Source organism: Oryx dammah, unplaced genomic scaffold (assembly GCF_014754425.2).
Source record: "Oryx dammah isolate SB20612 unplaced genomic scaffold, SCBI_Odam_1.1 HiC_scaffold_21, whole genome shotgun sequence".
NCBI lineage: Eukaryota > Metazoa > Chordata > Mammalia > Artiodactyla > Bovidae > Oryx > Oryx dammah.
Genome location: NW_024070205.1, coordinates 56,318,662 through 56,341,175, shown reverse-complemented (window position 1 = coordinate 56,341,175; position 22,514 = coordinate 56,318,662). Strand labels below are relative to the sequence as shown.

At 34.7% G+C, this 22,514-nt stretch overlaps 1 protein-coding gene across 7 annotated transcripts in view; it reads left to right on the top strand.

Annotated features, from left to right (window-relative positions):
• Positions 1-22,514, top strand: part of MARK1 (microtubule affinity regulating kinase 1) — a 141,503-nt gene that overhangs the window by 95,409 nt on the left and 23,580 nt on the right. For all 7 annotated transcript variants that reach the window (XM_040263252.1, XM_040263253.1, XM_040263254.1 and 4 more), the window contains exons 6-11: positions 2,876-2,946; positions 7,664-7,720; positions 15,248-15,484; positions 15,572-15,691; positions 20,910-21,009; positions 22,039-22,151. In XM_040263252.1, coding sequence (XP_040119186.1) covers positions 2,876-2,946; positions 7,664-7,720; positions 15,248-15,484; positions 15,572-15,691; positions 20,910-21,009; positions 22,039-22,151 — 698 coding nt within the window. The remainder of the gene's footprint in view (positions 1-2,875; positions 2,947-7,663; positions 7,721-15,247; positions 15,485-15,571; positions 15,692-20,909; positions 21,010-22,038; positions 22,152-22,514) is intronic.

Below are 22,514 nucleotides of genomic sequence, written 5' to 3'. Positions count from 1 at the left end.
AGGACTCATAGAATTTAAGCAATTAAAGAAGGAGAGCATTGGAAATGATTTAAACCAACTTGTCTAATTAACCTTTTTTTGCTAATCAGTAGGAAAACTTAGTGTTGAGTCTAGTTTTGAGTCCTTTTAGCTAAAAAAGGGTGTAGATTTTTATGATGTTCTGATTTTCTGTAACTTGAATAAAGACAATTTATTTTAATCTACAACATTTAGACTATGTATTTTTATACTCTTAGATTTTTAAAAAATTAACTACAAATACTAAATATTTTAATTACTTTTTTAGTTTTTTAATAGATTTGGGTTTTTGCATCACTTTTTAAAAACCCTAAAAATATTAATCATCATGCAAACTTGCATAAAATGTTAGTCTATAATAAAATTAATGAACCTTCAAATACCACATTATGAATTCTTTGTTCACATAACTCTTCTTTAGTTAGATGTAAATTAACAGTTCATCAGTGTTGGAACCCTGTGTGTTATAGTTCAGTTAAACTTTTTTTAGTGATCTAGTCTCAAGAGAAAGGCTAGACATGGCTTTGATATGAGAACTTACAGGTAGCTAGGGATCGATGGGCATTGTTCAATTTTTATGAAGGTCCACCACAAGGCTGGGTTAATACGAATGTGCGTACTGCTTTAACAATTAATGGTAAGTACAGTCAACTCTCTATTGGTGCTAATGAAGGGGAGCAATGGCTGGAGTAATAGACAGCACCTGGGGTCCTCACTGCTCTCCTTCAGTAGCACTGGGGGGCAGTGGGGTGTAGTGTAGGGTAGAGGGGTGTGTACTTTAGCTCATCCCAAACCAGATGGTCTCTTACTTAATTCTGATTCCTGGTGATGGGTTTCCTTTGAGTCTTGCCAGTCAGTGGTCCTGTAACAAAACCATCGCAGTTCTATAGCAGTAAATCTAGAATCAACGTCTGGCCTTTTAAACCTATGAATGACAAGATGACTCTGGAAAATAAAACAATGTGTTTCCTCTAAAATTTATAGATGTTTTAGGATTGAATCTGACATGCACACTAGAAACTTAGCATGAAAAATGGCCTCTTTCAGGAGTACATCTCTTGACTCTGGTTCATTCATGGGGCAAAAGATCTTCAGTGATTAGATGGGCAGGGAACTCCTATATGAACCATGTTTTGTTCAAAGGAACCTATTAAAAGTAGGCATCAGGGCTAATCCACAATGGTATGTGTATTTCTTCTATTGTTCATGCAGACATTATTTATTAAATGTTTACTATGTACTAGGTGATATTCAAGGTGCGAGCAACACGTGGATAAACAGATACAACGTCATTGCCATCAAAAAGATGACATTCTAGTTGGGGAAGCGTATCATAAACAAGTAATATATAATCAGTAAAAGACTGGGTCATGTAAACATCTGGGGTATGAACATTCCAGGCAGAACTTGAGGGCAGTCCAGATTTTTGAACCCCTGCCGTATATATCTTTCCCAGCCTAAATTCACATATCTGGAGTTAACTGCTATGATGGGTCAACTAGAGCATCTATTCATTTCTCTGTTTTTATCATCCCATTTAATCATTTAAGTATGCTTTATATAATCTGCTAACATTGTAGATGTATTAGTTTCATCTGACATACATACATCATTGCATTTTAATTTTTAACATTTTACTTACGTCCTAGGATTGATATTGCATATTTGTATATGTAATATATCTGTATACCTAGATACAAATATATAATTTATTGAGTGCTTACTATATGCCAGTCACTGTGCTAAGCACATGCATTATTTCATTAATCCTCACAACGGCCATGTGAGATAGGCAATAGGGAGAAACAGAGTCTTAACATAGTTAAGAAATCTTCCTAATATCTCCCCATAGCAACTTAGGGCTAAATCAGGATTCATACCAAAATTAGTCTGATTCTAAAACCTGAGTTTTTAACCACTTTGCTGTACTTTATAAGAACTCTTTAAGCCACTTGGTGAATTTTTAATATACATGTATGTCTATATGGTACAAATTATGAGGATATAAAATTTTTATCCCTTACACTGAGGTATTTTATCTTTCATAATGTAACTGAACATTAGGTTTATTATTATTAATTAGAGAAAAATGAAAAACTTACATGTAAAGGATCTATTAGAAAATTTTTACAGTTTCTATCTTTAAATTATTTCAACAAATTTGTATTGTCTCTCCACTTTGTGTCCTATCATGGGATGGGTATGCAGGTAAAGTATGGGTGTGATGACAGCATTCAAGAAGGTTGCAGCTCCTCTAGGGTAATAGGAGATGCACACAAGGATGGTTTCATTCTGTATAGTAAGGAGTTAAGTACCAGTGCAGGTGAAATGAGTATCATGAGAATGAACATGATCAAAATGCAAAGGATAAGAATGAAATCAGTGTGGATGGAGATAGAGAGGTGGAATTTGACCAAGATTAAACGATCAGTAGACTTTAAGAGAGTGAGCCAACCTAATATGGCTTTTGGTGTTTTATTTGAAACATAAGCCCCCAGTACAGAGCCAAATGTAATTTTTGGTTGCCTGTGCTGTGGCTTCCCTTTGTTTGAATGGATAATAAAGAGTTGACTGTATTTTCACATAGTACTGGAAAGAAGAAAGAAAGTTTACTTAATGTTTTTATGATTTTTTTTATTAAAGGAGTTTTGCTGATTCATAAGCTGCTACCAATATTTGGTTTTATATGTCTTTTTCCCTTTTTTTTCTATCATGTAATAGTTTTAATTTATGTAGAACTATCAGAAAAGTGTGGGCCAAAAGCTTCTTTAAAAACAAGGCAAAAACTTGACATTGCATATATTGTTAACTGAAAATCTATGTATATTTTACTGCCTGCTTTACCTTTCTGATTCAGGTGAAGTATTTGATTACTTAGTTGCCCATGGAAGAATGAAAGAAAAAGAGGCCCGTGCAAAATTTAGGCAGGTATGGAAAGTAGTTTTCAACTTTGTTTTGCTGATATTTTTAGTGATGTACAATGGACAGTATCACAAACCAGAATTCAGAGTACATGATACTTTAAAAAGAAAAATTGATACTTTCTTTTTAAAGATGGAAACCTGAAAAAGAAATTTGTAAAATAGTTATATTTGGTTATTTTTAGATCAACATAAATAGTAAAATGTTTATAGTTGAGACTCTTATTAACTCTTTGATAGTCTTGAAAGTAGAGACCTAGAGTGAGATAGAAAATAAGTACTTAAACATTTATCCAGGAATTATTATTAAGTATTATTACCTTTATATGTACAACATAACTGTGTACTGTTTAAAAAGGTTTTTGTATTTTTTTAAGTAATTAAAGATATCTTGCTTTTGGAACTCCTATTTTTGTAGGTTTAAAGACTATGATCAATTTTATTTAGTCGAGTAGGGAAGGAACCTTGCCAGTATGAAGAATATGGTAAGATATTGGTATTTCCAGGTCGACTTGATTATGATTTGCTACCTAAATGATAAAATAAGAAAAAAGCAATTTAAGTTCATGTAAGCTTTTGTTTCTAATTTTTAGGAATGAAGTAATTAAAATTAGCATACTTTAAAAATTACTGTAGCAATGCCAGATTAATAAATTGTAATTTGTTCATAAAATTTACTGAAGTTTCAACAGATAACTTACTATATGCCAAACTTTGCGTCAGTAAATTTAAAATACTCACTTAAAAATAGTTCAGTATCTCTTCTCTAAGCATGAGTCTGCAATTAAAGTGATCCTGTAATCAGTAAGATTGGTTCATACTAATATGAAATGTTCCACTGTGAGATTTCTACATATATGTTAACATATAAACAATTGTAGAAGTCCTAAAGAAGATGGGAGGAAAATACCTTTTTGACTATTTTATTGACATAGCACTCTCCGAATTAATCATGGAGTGAGTTTATTTTGGGAAACATCTATTATTAATATCTCACAGAGTCATTATTTTTTGGGACACAATATATAAAATGCTTTAGACCAAAGATATATACAGCCATTCATTATATTTGAAATGGATCTTAGAAGCATTTGACTTAAAATAGCTGGATCTAAAGACAGCTGGTAATGAGGAAGCAACATTGAGAAGCTGGACAGCGATCAGCCACACACTGTTAAGTTCTTTTCTGTGCTGGGTTGCAAGTCCAAGTTTACTTAAGTAAAGAACTACAGTCATCACTTCAAATGTCGTCGTTCTCTCCATCTCAGTCACTCTAGCTTCAGTAGCCAGCTAGGAAGAAAATTCCAATTGACATTAGGTATTTCCATTGAAATCTAAATCAGTATTTGAAGGACTGTCACTGCTCACTCTTCTTTTTAGTTGGTTGGTTTTATTTATTTATTATTTAAAACATACTGTGGTCAAAAATTGTACTGGGTACTATATGGAATTAGAGAAAGTGAAAATGCCTGCTGTTTCAAAGAGCTTACTCATCTTTACTGACAGGTGTGAGCAGGATAGGAGGCTAGGACACAGATATTTTCATAAAAATCCAAGTAATTATTAAGTGGCTCTTTTTTTTTTAAAATGAAATCTGGATTACTTTGAAATGAGATCAGACGTTGAATATGAAATGAATTCTATTTAAAATGTAAAACAATGGGATTTTAAAAAATAATTCTCTATTATAAATATTAAATGTATTTTACTATCTATATGTGTTCCCCCCAAATTAAATAGGTAACCAACTCACATTTTATTTATTTTTTAATTAAATTTTTATTTTTACTTTATTTTACTTTACAATACTGTATTGGTTTTGCCATACGTTGACATGAATCCACCATGGGTGTATATGAGTTCCCAAACATGAACCCCCCTCCCAGCTCCCACCCCCGAACTCACATTTTAAAAAACAATGAAAACACATATACCATTTTGTAGTTGTCAAAAACTTGTTTTTGTTTTTATATTTATTTTTGCTAAGTTGATTTTTCTTTATAGGTTTAATTAAAACTCTAGTTAATGTATATTTATTTTATTTTTATTTGCTCTATATTTCATGCAATTACTTGTAAGAGTTTAACAGTGAAGGGGAATATACTATATTAGTAAGGGTATATACATACCCATACATGTATGTCCTTGAGTCTACCATGAATTATAGCAAAGACACTATGACAGTTTAGGACCAGTTTAGCAGCTATTGCTCCTCTGCATTCCCTTAAGATTTGAAGGCTTACAAGAAAATCATAATGTTGATTCAGCCCTCCCAATATCAAGGCTACGACTTGAAGCTTGGGAATTCCTGACCCACTTATAAATAATGGCAAAGCAAACCCCACAATTGTACCTCATGGCAAAACATTGACATGTCTTGTCTTAAGAGTCAGTGCAGGGCTTATTGTCAATCATGTTTTTGAGATCCGTAACAAAAGGATCATAAAGAAGTTCATACATTACATTTGTGGAAGTACAGAAGGTTTGAGATGGGAGGGTCTGGCCATAGATTAATGCAGTAAAACCTGGATTTGTGGATGCAGATTCTTACAATGAGTGAGTCAGAAGCCAGAGCTTCTTTCATTGTAGAAATTGTATCCTACTAGATCAGTGTGGTGGTATTATAAATTGTCTTTCCCTTCTTAAGTCTTTACGACACAGGAGATTTTTATTCCAGAAGTGCCTATAGAACTGCTTTCATAGAAACTGTCCTGTCTAAGGTGAAGTTCATGTTTGGTAACCAAATCATCTGTAACGTGCCTTCTTTATTGTATCAAGAGAAGGTGACTTGAAAAACAATGTTATCAGCAAAGTTCTGTCATCTGTGATATAAAAATAGCCTTATAGTATGAACATCCTATGGCCTATATAATATATTCAGTAAGTTGAATTAATATTTACATATAAATGTATATCTCTTAACTAATGAACATATTTTGGTGAAAATTAGATATTACAATTTCAAGCATATTGCTTAAGAAAATGAATGCTACTTATTACTTGTAGGGTTCTGCTGTATTTGACTCACACTTAAAATTGATTATAATAATTCACAGTTGTTCTGCTCAAAAACATTTCATGGTTCTGTAGCACCTGCTTAGTTTGGAATTCAGAGACTTTTACCAACTTGTCTGTCCAGGTTTAACTCCCAATATTACCATTTTCCAACCTACTTTTCAGATACATTGTGTTGCCTCCACAGTAGGCATTTCACCCCCTTACCCTCTACATCCCCATCCCCAAGCCTCCACATTTTAAAATATTTCTGTCCTTCATGTTGGCTTAGGTCAAATGTTAATATCACCTACCAACTGGAAATTATTCTTTATTTTTATGATTCCTTTGCTTCTTTGTACATCTGCTTCTGTGATTCTGCCTTGTTATATATATAGTTATTTATATACATATTTTTTCCTCCTAATCAGACTGTAAACTCCTTAAGGACAGGGTGCACATTTATTGTTCATTTTTGTGTTCCCCTTGCAACTAGCACATTTTCTTGCACATAGCAGGTACTCAATAAACTGTTGGATCAAACTGACTTTAGTAGAATTACATCTTACTCATTGTATGTTGATTTTGTTTTGAATTCATGTCTTCTCTGTCTTTGAACCATTTTAATATACATTAGAATAATTTTATAATACTGAAATAGCAGCTTCACTTGTACTACTTCCAAGTTTTTTTTTTTTTCCCCTAACCAATATCCTATTAGCGTGGTCATACTTCACATCACCTTTAGACTTTTAAAAATCTCATTTCTGTCCCCATTTGTAAATGCCTAACCAATACTCAACATTCAGACTGTGTTTACATTTAACTGACTCCACAGACCTGAATGTTCTGCTGTGCTAAAATGGCCATACATATATGTACAAAGTAGCTCTTACCTGATTGCTATCAGATAGTTTCCATTTCTGTATTTTATGCAATAAAAGTATATAACTATCATAGAATTGCTTATAACCTATTTCTCACTTGTATCTTTGGCCCTTAAGCCATTGGGTTCTTTCCTGTTTAGCACTTATCCCCAAAGAGCCCTAGGTAATAGAAATTAAGACTGCATACAGAATCTAGTTACAAGGGTAGAATACTTTGCCCAGCTGAATTAGTGACAGGTTTAAAATTATATTTCATTTTTATCCTTTTTCTTTTGAAAATTAGGTTTCCTTTTAAGGTTCAAAAAATTTCCCTTTGCTTTGTAATATATGAACAGACAAAAATACAGTATTGCTAAATGCCCTGTTAATAAATTCTTAAGTCAGTTGACCTCCCTGAGAAACATGCCTTGAGCACATTTAATGTAATTCCTAAAATAGAGTTTTGCGTTTTGAACTTGAGCGAATTATCTTGAAATGCTGATTCATGTGTGCCAAAATTCTTATTCCAACAGTGGAGTAAACCATTTGACCCAAAACTATGAAGTATACATTTGATTGTGTAAACAGAGAAATATAACAACCTATACGAAAAATCTGCATGCACTCTGATAAATATTTAGTATATTTTAGCAAGAGAACACTACTTTTCCACATAGTCTGAATTTAAAAGTGAAAATTTCATCACTTTAGCACGTATGGTTTTCTGAACTAAAGGAACAGTGAAATTACTAAATGTAACTTTGAAATCCAAGCTAGTAACTTCTCTAACTGGAATAATAATTTGGAAAAATGGATGCTTTTACTATAATAATTTTGAATCTTTTATCCAAATATGTATTTCAGATTGTATCTGCTGTACAGTATTGTCATCAAAAGTGCATTGTTCACCGTGATCTTAAGGTAAGCAACTGGTTTTATAAGAAAAATTTCTTATTATTAACAGATATTTGATACTGTTAGAGCTATTTTTTGATTGCATGATTGTGCCAGACATTATAGGAGAAAATTTGCTTTTATTTAATTTTTACAGCAGCTTTTTATAAAAGGCAGTATTTTCTTTCTTTTTTTTAAATTGAAGTATAGTTGGTTTACAGTATTATGTTAGTTTCAAGTGTACAGTCATTCAGTTATATATTATACATATATTTTTTTCAGGTTCTTTTGCATTATAGGTTATTACAAGATACTGAATGTAGTTCCCTGTGCTATACAGGGATCTATTTTATGTATGGTATTTTGTATCTGGTAATCCCATACTCCTAATTTATCCCTCCCCTCTTCCTTTCCCCTATGGTAACCATAAGTTTGTTTTCTGTGTCTATGAGTCTGTTTCTATTTTGTATTTAGATTCATTTGGATTATTTTTAGATTCCACATATAAATGATATTATATAATATTTGTGTTTGTCTGACTTACTTCACTTAGTATGATATTCTCTAGTCCATCCATATTGCTGCAAATGGCATTATTTCTATCCTTTTTATGGTGAAGTAATATTCCATTGTGCATGTGCGCACACGTGCGCGCGCACACACACGCACACACACACGCACACACACACACACACACACCCTCACCCTCCCTCCCTCCCTGCATTTTCTTAAGCCACTTATCTGTTGATGGACACATGGGTTGTTTCTGTATCTTGGTGTGTGTGTACCTTTTCAAATTGAGTTTTTGTGTTTTCTGGATATATGCCCAAGAGTGGGATTGCTGGGTAATGTGGTAGCTCTATTTCTTAGTTTTGTAAGGAACCTCCTTACTCTTCTCCGTAGCCAATGCACCAGTTTACATTCCCACCAACAGTGTAGGCAGGTTCTCTTTTCTTCACACTCTTTTAAGCATTTATTAATTGTAGTCTTTTTGATGATAGCCATTCTGCCCATGGTGAAGTGATAACCTCGTTGTGCTTTTGATACACATTTATATACATTTTTCTAATAATTAGCAGTGTTGAGCATCTTTTCATGTACCTGTTGGCCATCGTGTATGTCTTCTTTGGTGAAGTGACTATTTAGGTTGTCTGCCCATTTTTTGATTGGCCTGTTGGTTTTTTGTATTGAGTTGTATGAGCTGATGATATATTTTGAATATTAACCCCTTATTAATAAAAAGTTTAAAAATTTGCAAATAGTTTATCCCATTCCTTGATTCTTTTTTTGTTTTGTTCATGGTTTCCTTTGCTGTGCAAAAGCTTTGAAATTTGATTAGGTCCCCTTTATTTTATTTATTTTTGCTTTTATATCTTTTGTCTGGGGGAATAAACTTAACTAAGGAGGTAAAAGACCTATATGCACCTATAACACTGAAAACTGTAAAATATTGATAAAAGAAATTGAAGATGATCCAAAGAAATGGAAAGATACCCCATACTCTCTGATTGGAAGAATTAATACTGATAAAATGCCACACTCCTCAAAGCAATCTACAAATGTAATGTAATTCCTATGAAAACTTCCATGACAGTTTTCACAGAACTGGAACAAATAATCCTCAAATTTTTATGGTACCACAGAAGACCTAGAATTGCCAAAGCAATCTTGAGAATAAAGAACAAAGCTGGAGGCACAGCCCTCCCAGGCTTCAGATGATACCACAAAGTTACAGTAATCCAAACAGCTTAGTATTATAAAAGCAGACATATAGATCAGTGGAACAGAATTAAGAGCCCAGAAATAAACCCGCACACCTACAATCAATTAACCTATGGCAAAGACAAAGGAGGCAAGAGTAAACAGTAGAGAAAAGACAGTCTCTTCATCAAGTGGTGTTGGGAAAGCTTGACAGCTGCATTTAAGTCAGTGAAATTAGACCACTCTCTCACACCATATACAAAAACAAACTCCAAGTGGTTTAAAGATCTAAATACAAGGCATGACACCATAAAACTCTTAGAAGAGAACCAAGGCAAAACACTCTGACATAAATCATAGGAATATTTTCTTAAAGGGCAGTATTTTCACTGAGCAAATGAAGAAAATGTGGATGAGAGGTTATCTAGCATTAAAGGTTAAGAGGATTTGATTCTGTTAATTAGCTTCTCTTAATACATAAATGTGTAACTTTGTCCCTAATTAAAAATGCCGGAGGCCCCATTCCATCAGAAGCAAGGTCAGGGTACAAATCCAGGTTTGTCTGATGTAAGAGCCAGTGCTCATCCTTACATTGAAATTCAGAGAAATAGTAGGAAAATTTTAAATGTTTTTATGAATCCCTGGTGGCTCAGTTGGTAAAGAATACGCCTGCAATGCAGGAGGGCCCGGGTTTGATCCCTGATTTGGGAAGATCCCCTGGAGAAGGCAGTGGCTACCTGTTCGAGTATTCTTGTCCAGAATCCCAGGGACAGAGGACCTTGGCAGACTACAGTGCATGTGGTCTCAAAAGAGTCAGACACGACTGAGCGAATAACACTACTACTATTATGAATATCAAATGCATGTGATTAGTATAAAGTAGCATACTTTTGGAGAAGGCAATGGCACCCCATTGGGGTCGCACAGAGTCGGACACGACTGAAGCGACTGAGCAGCAGCAGCAGCAGCAGCATACTTTAGACTAAGTTATGTGTGATAGTCAAGAAATGATGGTGGCAATGAACATGGGAGGGCAGATACCTCTTGGAAGAACTGATTTCATTTTCTTTAGGTAGACTGAGAAGACAGATGGCGGGATCACGGGGTAGTTCTAGTTGCAGCTTTTGAGGAACCTCTGTACTGTTTTGTAGAATGGCTATACCGATTTACAGCCCTCCCAGCAGAACACAGTGTTCTAGTTCCTCACACTGTTGATGACACTTATCTTTGGTTTTTTTCATATAGCTATCAAGTTGTGAGATAATACCTCATTGTGGTTTTGATTTGCATTTCTCTGATGAGTAGTGATGTTGAGCAACTTTTCATATACCTGTTGACTGTATGTCTTCTTTGGTAAAATGTCTATGTAGATGTTTTGCCAATTTTTTTTAATCTGGTTGTTTGTTTTTTTGGTTTTGAGTCACATGAGTTTCTTACATATTTTAAATATTAACCCCTTTCAGATATGTGGTTTGCAAATATTTTCTCCCATTCTGTATGTTTTCTTTTCATTCTGTTGATGGCTTCCTTTGCTGTGCAGAAGCTTTTGAGTTTGATATAGTCTCACTTGTTTATGTTTGCTTTGGTTTCCTGAGCTTTTGATATATAACCCAAAAAGTTAATAATTGGTAACTTCCCTGGTGGTCCAGTGGTTAAAACTCCAAGGTTCCAATGCAAGGGGCACAGGTTGGATCCCTAGTGAGGGAACTAAGATCTCACATGCCGTGCAGTATGGCCCCACCCCCCAAGAGTTAATAATAGTGTATTAAGTACTGGAAGTTTGCTTAGAGAGTTGATTTCAGGTGTTCCCATCATTAATACCCAGAAAAAGGTAACTGTGAGGAAATATGTTAATTAACTTTAGTAACAATCATTTCACGACGTGTATGTATATCAGATTATCATGTTCAGTTCAGTTTAGTTGCTCAGTCGTATCCGACTCTTTGCGACCCCACGAACCGTAGCACGTCAGGCTTCCCTGTCCATCACCAACTCCTGGAGTTCACCCAAACCCATGTCCTTTGAATCGGTGATGTCATCCAACCATCTCATCTTCTGTTGTCCCCTTCTCCTCCTGCCCTCAATCTTTCCCAGCATCAGGGTCTTTTCCAGTGAGTCAGCTCTTCACATCAGGTGGCCAAAGTATTGGAGTTTCAGCTTCAGCATCAGTCCTTCCAATGAACACCCAGGACTGATCTCCTTTAGGATGGACTGGTTGGATCTCCTTGCAGTCCAAGGGGCTCTTCAAGAGTCTTCTCCAACACCACAGTTCAAAAGCATCAATTCTTTGGTGCTCAGCTTTCTTTATAGTCCAACTCTCACATCCATACATGACCACTGGAAAAAACATAGCCTTGACTAGACGGACCTTTGTTGGCAAAGTAGTGTCTCTGCTTTTGAACATGCTGTCTAGGTTGGTCATAACTTTCCTTCCAAGGAGTAAGCGTCTTTTAATTTCATGGCTGCAGTCACCATCTGCAGTGATTTTGGAGCCCCCCAAAATAAAGTCTGATACTGTTTCCACTGTTTCCCCTTTTATTTCCCATGAAGTGATGGGACTGGATGCCATGATCTTCGTTTTCTGAATGTTGAGCTTTAAGCCAACTTTTTCACTCTCCTCTTTCACTTTCCTCAAGAGGCTCTTTAGTTCTTCTTCACTTTCTGCCATAAGGGTGATGTCATCTGCATATCCGAGGTTATTGATATTTCTCTTTAATTATGTTTTTTTATTAAAAATAATTTTTAAAAAAGAAATGGTTGAGGCCAAATTGATTTTTTTAAAAATAAAAGTTAAAAAGTTCCTTGTCTAAAAAAAATTTTTTCCCCCTTTTCTCTATTTTTCCAAATTTGATTTGCATGTTCCTTATCTAGGAGTCTTCTTTTTTTTAAACTTCTTTTCTCATTGCCTATGTCAGTTACTAGCAGTAATTTGTGTTATATTTGAATATACTGCCCTAAATAGTTGTTTGAAGTCTAACACTGTAATTTGCTCCATTTTTCTGAGGTTTTAGAGTTTCTACTGCTTCAAATATTTCTATTTCTCAGTTTCCTTCCTCAGCTATTTTAAGGGAAATCACTGCTGCAAAGAAAGAGAAAGAATAGAGCTATTTATTTCCCTGCCTGTGTGTTTGACTCCTAGTTTGTTGTCTCATTTCTTAAATGGAATATATCTGCAAAAAGAAAACATTCATCACCTTGTGTTTCTCCTCTAGTCCTGTGGAGGGAGTTTCCTGTATGCACCTGGGAGGAAACCTCAAAACTCTCTCCAGCTCTCCCCTTCTTGGGCAGCCTTGGATACTTTGCTATCTGTCTGCACATCTGTAGAGAGACTGAGCTAAGTCTAGCTTGCTCCCAGAATGCCACAGAAATTTATAATTACCAGACCCTTAAATCAGAACATCAGAGTAACCTGGTTTTGTCACACAGTCCATAATGTGATGAACTAATATAAATCTTCCAAATCTGTGTGCTGTTAAAATATACCACATTTTTTGCATATTTTGGGTATTATTTTTATTATCTTTATTTCCTAAAACAGGATGAAAACAAATATCCCAAACTAGTATTCCTTAAGAAAAGAAGGAGGTAAGGGAAGGAAGAAAAATATGATGGGCTGAGTGCTGAGCTCTGATGACTGTTGGACCCTTAAGTGGTGCAGAGAACGCTGGATTTATTTTAGTAAACTTTTACTCCTTTTTGTAACCTGATAAAACACATCTACAAACTAAGTGATAACTTTGTTAGTCAGTTTAGCATAGAATGAAACAAAACATGTATAAAACCAAATCCTTTATTGAATTACTTGCATGTATAGAAGGTACCTTTAAATGTTTTTCGTTAGATGTTTCTGATTCAGGAATATTTTAGAAAACCTGTTTTTTCAAAACATAGGGAGAAATCTCTTCTTTCTACCATAATAAACCTCCAGTAAAAAATGTAGTTTTAGAAAATTAAAGAGGCTTAAAACAGATAAAACCTAATGGAGGCTAATGTATTGTTTTCTTTTACTGGAAGAATAGAACTTTGTTGAGGATGCATTTTGCAAGAGAGGACAAGGAATGAATTCATTAGTCATGGAACCCCTGACTTGCTTTAACTAGTGATACTCTATTAAAACAGAGCATATTTGGGTAAATTGGTTGGTTTAACCCCATAGTGTATTAGTGTTTTGTTGACTTATGTTCTTTAGAATAGGTCATATTAAGGTACAATTCCAGGATGTTTCTTACCGTAAGGAAGAAAATTAGGCTTAAAATGACCTCTGGGAGAAAATAGTTTTTAAATAAACTTTCTTAAACAGTTACACACATGCATGCATACTAAGTTGCTTCAGGCATGTCCAACTCTTTGCATCCCTATGGACTGTAGCCTGCCAGGCTTTTCTGTCCATGGGATTCTCCAGGCAAGGATACTGGAGTGGGTGACCATGCCCTCCTCCAGGGGATTTTCCCGACCCAGGGATTGACCCTGCGTCTCTTACATCTCCTGCATTGGCAAGTGGGTTCTTTACAACTAGCATCGCCTGGGCAGCCCAGTTACATATATGCATATAAACGAAACCTTCCTATATAGTGTTAAAATTCAGTCTTTGTCGTTGTTGCTCAGTCATTCAGTCGTGTCTGACTCTCTGCGACCCCATGGACTGCAGCACGCCAGGCTTCCTGTCCATCACCAACTCCTGGAGCTTACTCAAACTCACAACCATCGAGTCAGTGATGCTGTTCAACCATTTCATCCTCTGTCGTCCCCTTCTCCTCCTGTCTTCGATCTTTCCCAGCATCAGGATCTTTTTCAATGAGTCAATTCTTTGCGTCAGGTGGCCAAAGTATTGGAATTTCAGCTTCGGCGTCAGTCCTTCCAGTGAATGTTCAGGGTTGATTTCCTTTAGGATTGACTGGTTGGATCTCCTTACAGTCCAAGGGACTGTCAAGAGTCTTCTCCAGCACCACAGTTTGAAAGCATCAGTTGTTCAGCACTCAGCCTTCTCTGTGGTCCAACTCTCACATCTGTCCATGATTACTGGAAAAACCGTAATTTTGATTATATGGACCTTTGTTGGCAAAGTGATGTCTCTGCTTTTTAATACGCTCTCTAGGTTTGTGATAGCTTTTCTTCGAGGCGTCTTTTACTTTCATGGCTGCAGTCACTGTCTGCAGTCTGTCACTGTTCCATTTTTATACACCATCTATTTGCCATGAAGCGATAGTGTTAAAATTCAGTCCTATAGAGATGTAATTCTGAACAACTAGATGTTGACGTAGTCTACTGGGCTTCTCAGTTTGATGTTATATTTTAAAATGAAAGACAAGAAATTAGGAGATTGAGACCGACATATATACACTATTATGTGTAAAATAGATAACTAAAGAGAAACTACTATATAGCACAGAGAACCCTACTCAATGCGCTGTGGTGACTTAAATGGGATGGAAATCCAGAAAAGAGCAGATATATGTATGCGTATAAATGATTCACTTTGCTGTACAGCAGAAGCTAACACAGAACTGTGAAGTGACTAAACTCCAATAAGAATTAATAACAAATTTTTAAAAAGTAACTGTGAGGTAATAGATGTGTTAATTAACTAGATTATGGTAATCATTTCACAGTGTACAGGTTTATTAAATTATTGCTTTGTATACCCTTTTAAAAAGTAATGCTGTAAAGCCTAAATATATTCAATTTTTGTCAGTCATACCTCAGTGAAGCTTGGAAAAAGTTTTTAAATAATAAAAAATTCACATAATCTTAAAAAGAGAGACGACAATACATGTTTAAGATCTGAATAATTATAATGAACATTTTATTTTACGTAGGCTCTTTACATTGTTCTTTTTATTATTTTCTTCTTAGGCTGAGAACCTTCTCCTTGATGCTGATATGAATATTAAAATTGCTGACTTTGGTTTTAGTAATGAATTTACAGTCGGGAACAAGTTGGACACATTTTGTGGCAGCCCACCTTACGCCGCTCCTGAGCTTTTCCAAGGGAAGAAGTATGACGGGCCTGAAGTGGACGTGTGGAGCCTCGGCGTCATTCTCTACACGTTGGTCAGTGGCTCCTTGCCTTTTGACGGCCAGAATTTAAAGGTATTGACTAAATTCGATATTAATGTTCTATCCCCAATCACCATGATTTCATCAGCCAGCAATAAATGCTTTCTTTTGCTTTCTAAGGAACTGCGGGAGCGGGTCTTACGAGGGAAGTACCGTATTCCCTTCTATATGTCCACAGACTGTGAAAACCTTTTGAAGAAATTATTAGTGCTGAATCCAATTAAGAGAGGCAGCTTAGAAGTAAGTAATTTTTCCACCCTATATTTAAAGTTTGACAATTAAAATATTCGAGGAACTGGCCCGTGTTTTTTTTTTTTAGGAAAATTGCCAGATCATCTCATTTGTCTTCTGTTCAAGCTAGAGAAAGTAACATGATGCTTTCATTACCCAAAAGTTGTGCAGTGGGTTTCTCTAGAGACTCTTACTTCTTCCTCATCCTGCAATGAAGTATTCAAACAACATCACAATAGGGATAAGATTGATTTAGTTGAAGAAAAAGGAATACCTAACCTTGTATTTAGGAAGTACAGATATTTCAAGGATGAAAGAAGATAGTGAAATTTGAATCCAGTGAATACTCCATGACTGTATGTGATAGTAAAAAATTCAGTAGAACCCTCTCAACATCAGTACAAAAAATTTGATATATTTAATAACTAGAGCATGTTGGAAACAGGTATTTCATTTCTTACCACACTGTTTTGTTGCCTATATACATTCCATATATGTGAGATATTTATAATAATAGGTGCTATTATAAAAGTATTAAGTATATTGCACCCACTGATGTTAGAGGCTCATGTAACCAAAAAGGTCTAACATTTTTTCCTTCTGGTGCTGTAATCTGAACAACTTATTAAGTATTTTGCCCATTTGTTTTTAAGAATATTTTCACCTGTTCTAAAGTAATTTCAGAGATTCAGCATGTATTGTTCTCTAGTACTTTTTTTGTCTTCATTTATTTGCCTTAATAGATAGGGTAGAAAATTCAGAGAATTAACCTCATTTAAACTGTACTTTTTTAGTGTAGCAATGGGGCTTTCTGACACGGACTCCATGCTGGTTAGGAGGCAGCCTTATAGTGAGCCATCCCTGTGTACAGAGCTCTCAGGTTAGTTTGGGCTTTGTAACTTTATTACCACAATACTTTTCACTGAAAGATACAGTATGTTTGGATGGAAGTTAAGGGATGGTGACTTCCACTGGGAAGTTAAATGCTTTATATCAGTGACAATCATCAGATGTTTTTTACTGAATATTTGTTTAAATGTGATTAGTTCCTTCCTATAATTTTTTTCTGTTTTTTTTTTTTTTTCCCTTTGGGGGTCAAGTGACATGTTAATAATGTTTTAATAGATAAATCTATGCAGTAAAAAAGCCCACTTTCATATTACTGCTCTTCTTAACTTACTTTCAACTATTATAATAGAAAATTAAGTGAAATAGTTACAATTGTGGACACTCATCAGTTGTAAAATTTTATAGGGACAAAAAACTTCTCTTAACCCTGCTTTGTGACCATTTTTATCACTGGAGTCAAATTTATATGCATGTCACTTAATAAAAAAATCTCCAGAATTGAGGCATAAGCTTAGCTAATCAGCAGAGCAAAAAGACCAACAGAAATTATTTAAGGGGAATAGATGTGAAAATCTCTGTGTACAGTTGATAAGATGTACTTGATGTCCTAATGATGATTCATTTATAATAGTAGCCAAATATTTAACTCTTTTATCCTTAACATTAAAATGTGAAGGATTACAGTATTATAATTCTCTGAGTAGAATTAAAAATCCAAATTATTATTATGGAAACATTTGCTCATCAGAAGTTCAACTTGATGTATTTGAGTATAGTCTGGAACCTCCTGTTTCAGCTTATCAACAACTGTGTTTTCCAGCTATGGAACCATGAGTCTACATTGGAAATGCTACCATAATATTGCAGATATCACTATACAAAGGCTGTTCTGCTTCACAATTCCCAGAACGACTTTCCAGAGAAACCTGATACCAATTTAAATAAAAGATTTCTTTTACCAAATCTTAAGAAACTCCCTTAGAAATAACAATGATGTTAAAAATTGTATTAGTCTTCACTTTTATTTTCATATGAACTTTATTGTCAACTTTGCAATTAAAATAAATCTATGAACTTTTAAAAACAGCCATTTTCAAAACACCAGTCTGCAGTATGTAAACAAATTTTTATACAGTAATGTTTTCATGTCATATTGCATTCTTTTTTTTTTAACTTAAACGTTTATAGTTTGTACTCTTTGCTTTATCATGAGAATGACCTCCTTCCCTTTATGTATCAAAGTTTAACTGGTTTTTTTGCCTGTTGCATATTTGAACTGTTTTCATTATTTTTGCTAAAATTAATGTGATAAACTTTTTTCCTTTGGGATATATGCTTAGATAAATACTCCAAGCCCATAGTTGCTGAGTCAGAAGGTATAAGCAGTCTGCTAGGTCCTGTGTAGCATTGCCAAAAGATTATATGTGACCTAAAGCACTTGAGGGTTTCTTCTCCACAGCTTGTTTCTATATTGGATAGAATGATTTCTAGTAATTGGTGTCTTTATGGTAGTAATACAGTCATAATCACCTTAATTTGTGTTTCTTTCATTAGAGATAATGCTCAGTGTTTTTAATGAATAGGTTAAGGGTGCTTCTTCATGTCTAAGCTCTCTGTGTCCCTTTAACTGCTTGACTGAAGGAGTCTGGTTAATCAGCTTTATAGACTTATATCAACTTTGTACATTTTGATATGAAATATTTCCCAATTCCCATTTTTTATAAGTGAAATTTGATGGTTTTTTTTTCAGTGTTATTTGAGTATCATGAATTACTGAGTAAACTCTAGTCTTCCCTGACTATATAATTTGCTAATATTAAAATTTGATTTAAAGAATCTTGATTCAAATAATCTGCTTATTGTCTTATTAACTTCTTATTTAACTTACACACCTTCCTGTTGCTTCTTAGATATGACTATGTATTTCTTAGGGCCTTATAAGTTACGTGCCTTAATCCTCCATGAGAACAAAATTAATGAAATTGATTTTATATTATCCTCGCTTGACCTTTGGTTGTTTCTAGATCTAAATAGTTATATAGCTTTCTTGGGCTGTGTATATGAATGCTTTCAGCTCTTCCTAACTGGGATCATAATGGGAGAGACAGGATCACACATGATTTTAAAAGGATTTGTGTTTCATGCTGTGCACTGTTTTTTTTTTTTTTCCCTATTTATTAGAATATGTATGTCTGAATTTTTTTTTAGAAAGAAGCCGAAAAACTCTTCTGCTGTCTCATCTTTGTATATTTTCTTTAATTTTTCCAGCCCTTAACCAAAATGTTCAAAATAATAACAGTTTGAGCCTAAAGCAAAGCCCTTCCTTACTGCTTTTTCTCTGTCATTTTTAGTCCTCAGAAAGTATTTTTCTACTTTTAACATTTTTTTCAGCTAAGATAATTTTAAAAATCTTGCTTTTGTCTGCCTAGTACAAGTGGTAGTAAAGCAAAAAACAATAATAATAACCATTTTTGAAATGAAAATTTCTGAGTACAAATTCAGATATATATGGGGTATAATTTATAAAGGCTAAAACGATTTAAGAAAAATTATTTTCATCTGGCCAATCTAAAGTCCATAGTCTTTTAATGTATGGACCTATGTGTAGGGGTTTTTTTTCCTACTGTTAATTTGTTTAATTCTTCATAATTCATCTGTGTCCATTATTTTGCTAGAGTTTCTCAGCAAGTAGTCATCTCCATTCACTGGCAGTGATGGCTAAAGTAAACTTTCTTCAGTTTTGGAGTCTTGCTTGTCCTCTTGATTCTTGTGTTGAGGTATCTCAAATGAAATCCGAAATGGATTAGTTTGTTCACCTGGTCTAGTGCAGCGTATTGGCCATTGAACACTAGCTTCCTATTGCTCCTTCCTCCTAACACAGGCAAACAACGTTCTACTTCCTGTTTCTATGAGTTTTATTTAAAACCATCCTTTATATAAGTGGATCCTTTATTTAAAGGATGTTATAAGTAGATCCTTTATTTAAAGGATGTTATAAGTAGATCCTTTATATGAGTAGAATCATGCAGTGTTTGTTTTCCTGTGATTGGCTAATTTTTCTTAACAGTGTCCTCAGGGTTCCTCCATGTTATAGCATATGGCAGAATTCCCTTCTTTTCTAAGGCTAACACTTCACTGTATGTGCTTATCGCATTTTCTTTATCCATCCATCAGACATTTAGACTCTTTCTACATCTTGGCTATTGTGAATCATGTTGCAGTGAACATGGGTATGAAATAGCTCTTCAGGATCCTGTTTTCAGCTACTTTGGATATATACCTAGAAGTGGGATTGCTGGATCAGATAGTAGTTCCGTTTTTAGTATATTAAGGAGCCTCCATACTGTTTACCATAGTAACAATGCCATTTTACTGTCATACCAACAGTGCACAAGGGTTTTGGTTTCATATTCTCACCAACACTTGTTATTTTCTTCTTTTTTTTTTTTTTGACAGTTGTCATCCTAACATATATGAGGTGATATCTCACTGTGATTTTGATTTCCCTGATGATCAGTAATGTTGAGCCTCTTGTCATATGCTTATTGGCTACTTGTATATATTCTTTGGAGATATACCTATACAGGTCCTTTGCCCATTTTTTATTTTGCACAATTTTTTGTTGTTATTGAGTTGTAGAAGTTGTTTATATATTCTGAATATTAACCCCTTATGTGATATATGGTTTGCCAATAGTTTCCTCGTTCCATAGACTGCATCTCTCAGGTTGCCTTTTAACAGCCCAGGGTCGACTGTTGCTTGAGTGTCGGCTTAAATTTGACTCTGGTAATGCACACCAGTGCCTGTTTTCACACTGATTCTTAATAATTCCTAGTTCTAGACTTAACTCTTTAACTGTCCTCTCTAAGCTATCATCATTGACTAACCCTGATTTCCATCTCCTATGATCTCTTCTTTCCTAATGATTTAGTGAGGATTTTAAAATATAGCAGATGATTTTAAAATCAGCACAGTAGATATTTGGTAGAAGACCAGGAGAAAAATCTCTTCATTATTCTTATCTATAAAAATATGAAGCAGAAGTTAAAATCAGTAGGTTTTTATGTTAAAATTTTCAAATGTGAAAATACTCCTTTTAGAGGAACATAGGCAGCAGGCAGTGTATTTTGAGTCAGTTCATTTGGTGAGTGTGCAGGATGATGGGTATAATTGTCATAAGATATATTAATACAAGTATGTCTCAGGCCTGTACCTTCTGTTGGCCTGCTAATTAAACTAGAAACAGTAACTTTAGTTTGAAAATGTCACATGATTCTTGTTGATTAAACTAGCAAATTTCACATTTACTTTAAAAAGAGTTAATATAAGTGGTTGAATGTCCTGATTGGCCAAACATAATGTAGAGTTTATTTCCTAGCAAATAATGAAAGATCGGTGGATGAATGTTGGTCATGAAGAAGAAGAACTAAAGCCATATGCTGAGCCTGAACCAGATTTCAATGACACAAAAAGAATAGGTAAGCATTTAAGTATTGTGAGAGGTGCTGTCTCCCGAGGCTAAAAGTCAAGAGTCCTTTAGTCTACCAAAATTGTGTTTAAAGTGTAAATGGGAAGGAGTTTTTATTTGAAAAATGTTTGCATTATCTTTTCTTTCTGTAGATATACACTAAACATTGCAAAATTCAAGTTCTTTATTTTGTTCTCATATATTGTAATCTAAAACATTTGTTGGCAACAGTGATATAAAAATGGAAACAATGTAAATAAGCCTCATTCTTTTCTTTCAACAGTTCCTAACAAGAGGAATGACTGATTTAAGAATCAGCACTGTTCAGACTGATAAATATCAGCAAAATATAGCACGTATTTTAACCAAAAATACAGAGGCACTGAGTTAGCAGGAGGAGCCCTTTGGTCCCCTCTTGGTTTCCCACTAACTCAGCAGGGTCCATCCTCCACACCCGGTCAGTGTCTGCTTCGAACCTCCTCCCTCTTCCTTCTCAAAGCCATCAGAAACTCAAAACTGAGTCACCTCAGCTATGCTCCTGTCTTGCTTGAGGGCAGAATGGCAAAGGAGGAGCATTTGAGGGAGTTAGAAATCTGATCAGAACTGTGGAATTCAAGCCTTCCAAAGAATCAACCTGCCTACAGTTCAGAAACCAAATTTGTCAAGCGATGAGAAAAAATGCTCCATGAGTATGTGTTGCAAGAGAGAGAAGGTATTCTGTGTATGTCACAGACAAATACTATGTCTGTCTGGACAAAGGAACTCAGCTCAATAATGTGCTAGGCAGAGAGAAATGGAGTAGGCTCAGGAGTATGTTGACTCATGAGAGTGTTTCTGCCTGAAAAATTGAGGGTGTACAGTATCTAACTACACAGAATCTGTATATTAGTAGTCCAGAAGTTTTTATATTAAAGTTACACTTTAAAATGTTAGAGCTTAGTTTTCATATCTAATGTGGACAAACTTGCCCATTTTTGTTGGTTTGTTTACTAAAATAAACTTGTTTTTAGAAATTTCGCATTTTGTTTTTTATTTCTAGATATCATGATCACCATGGGTTTTGTACGAGATGAGATAAATGATGCCTTAATAAATCAGAAATATGATGAAGTCATGGCTACTTATATTCTTCTAGGTAGAAAAGCACCTGAAGTAAGTTTTTCACCTTTTCACATTAATGTGAATTATTTTTTAAGCTAAGTTACAGCTTCAGTATAGATATAATATTAGCAAATATATTCTAGGTGGTATAAAAACTATAAAAACACTAACAATCTTATTTATTAGAATTCAAAATTCATAGTGCTAAATTATGAACTAATCTTATTTCTAAACACGAAGAGATTGTTTCGAAGGAGTAGGCGTAGTATCTTGCTTAGCTCTGAGAGGCCCCGTTCAGTCAGGTCCTTGAGAACAGCATCCCCCAAATGCAAGAGCCCTTCCAAAAGCAACATGGTTATTTCAGGTGCACAGAATACACAGTAACTGAAACAAAGGGACATAACAGCATTTAAA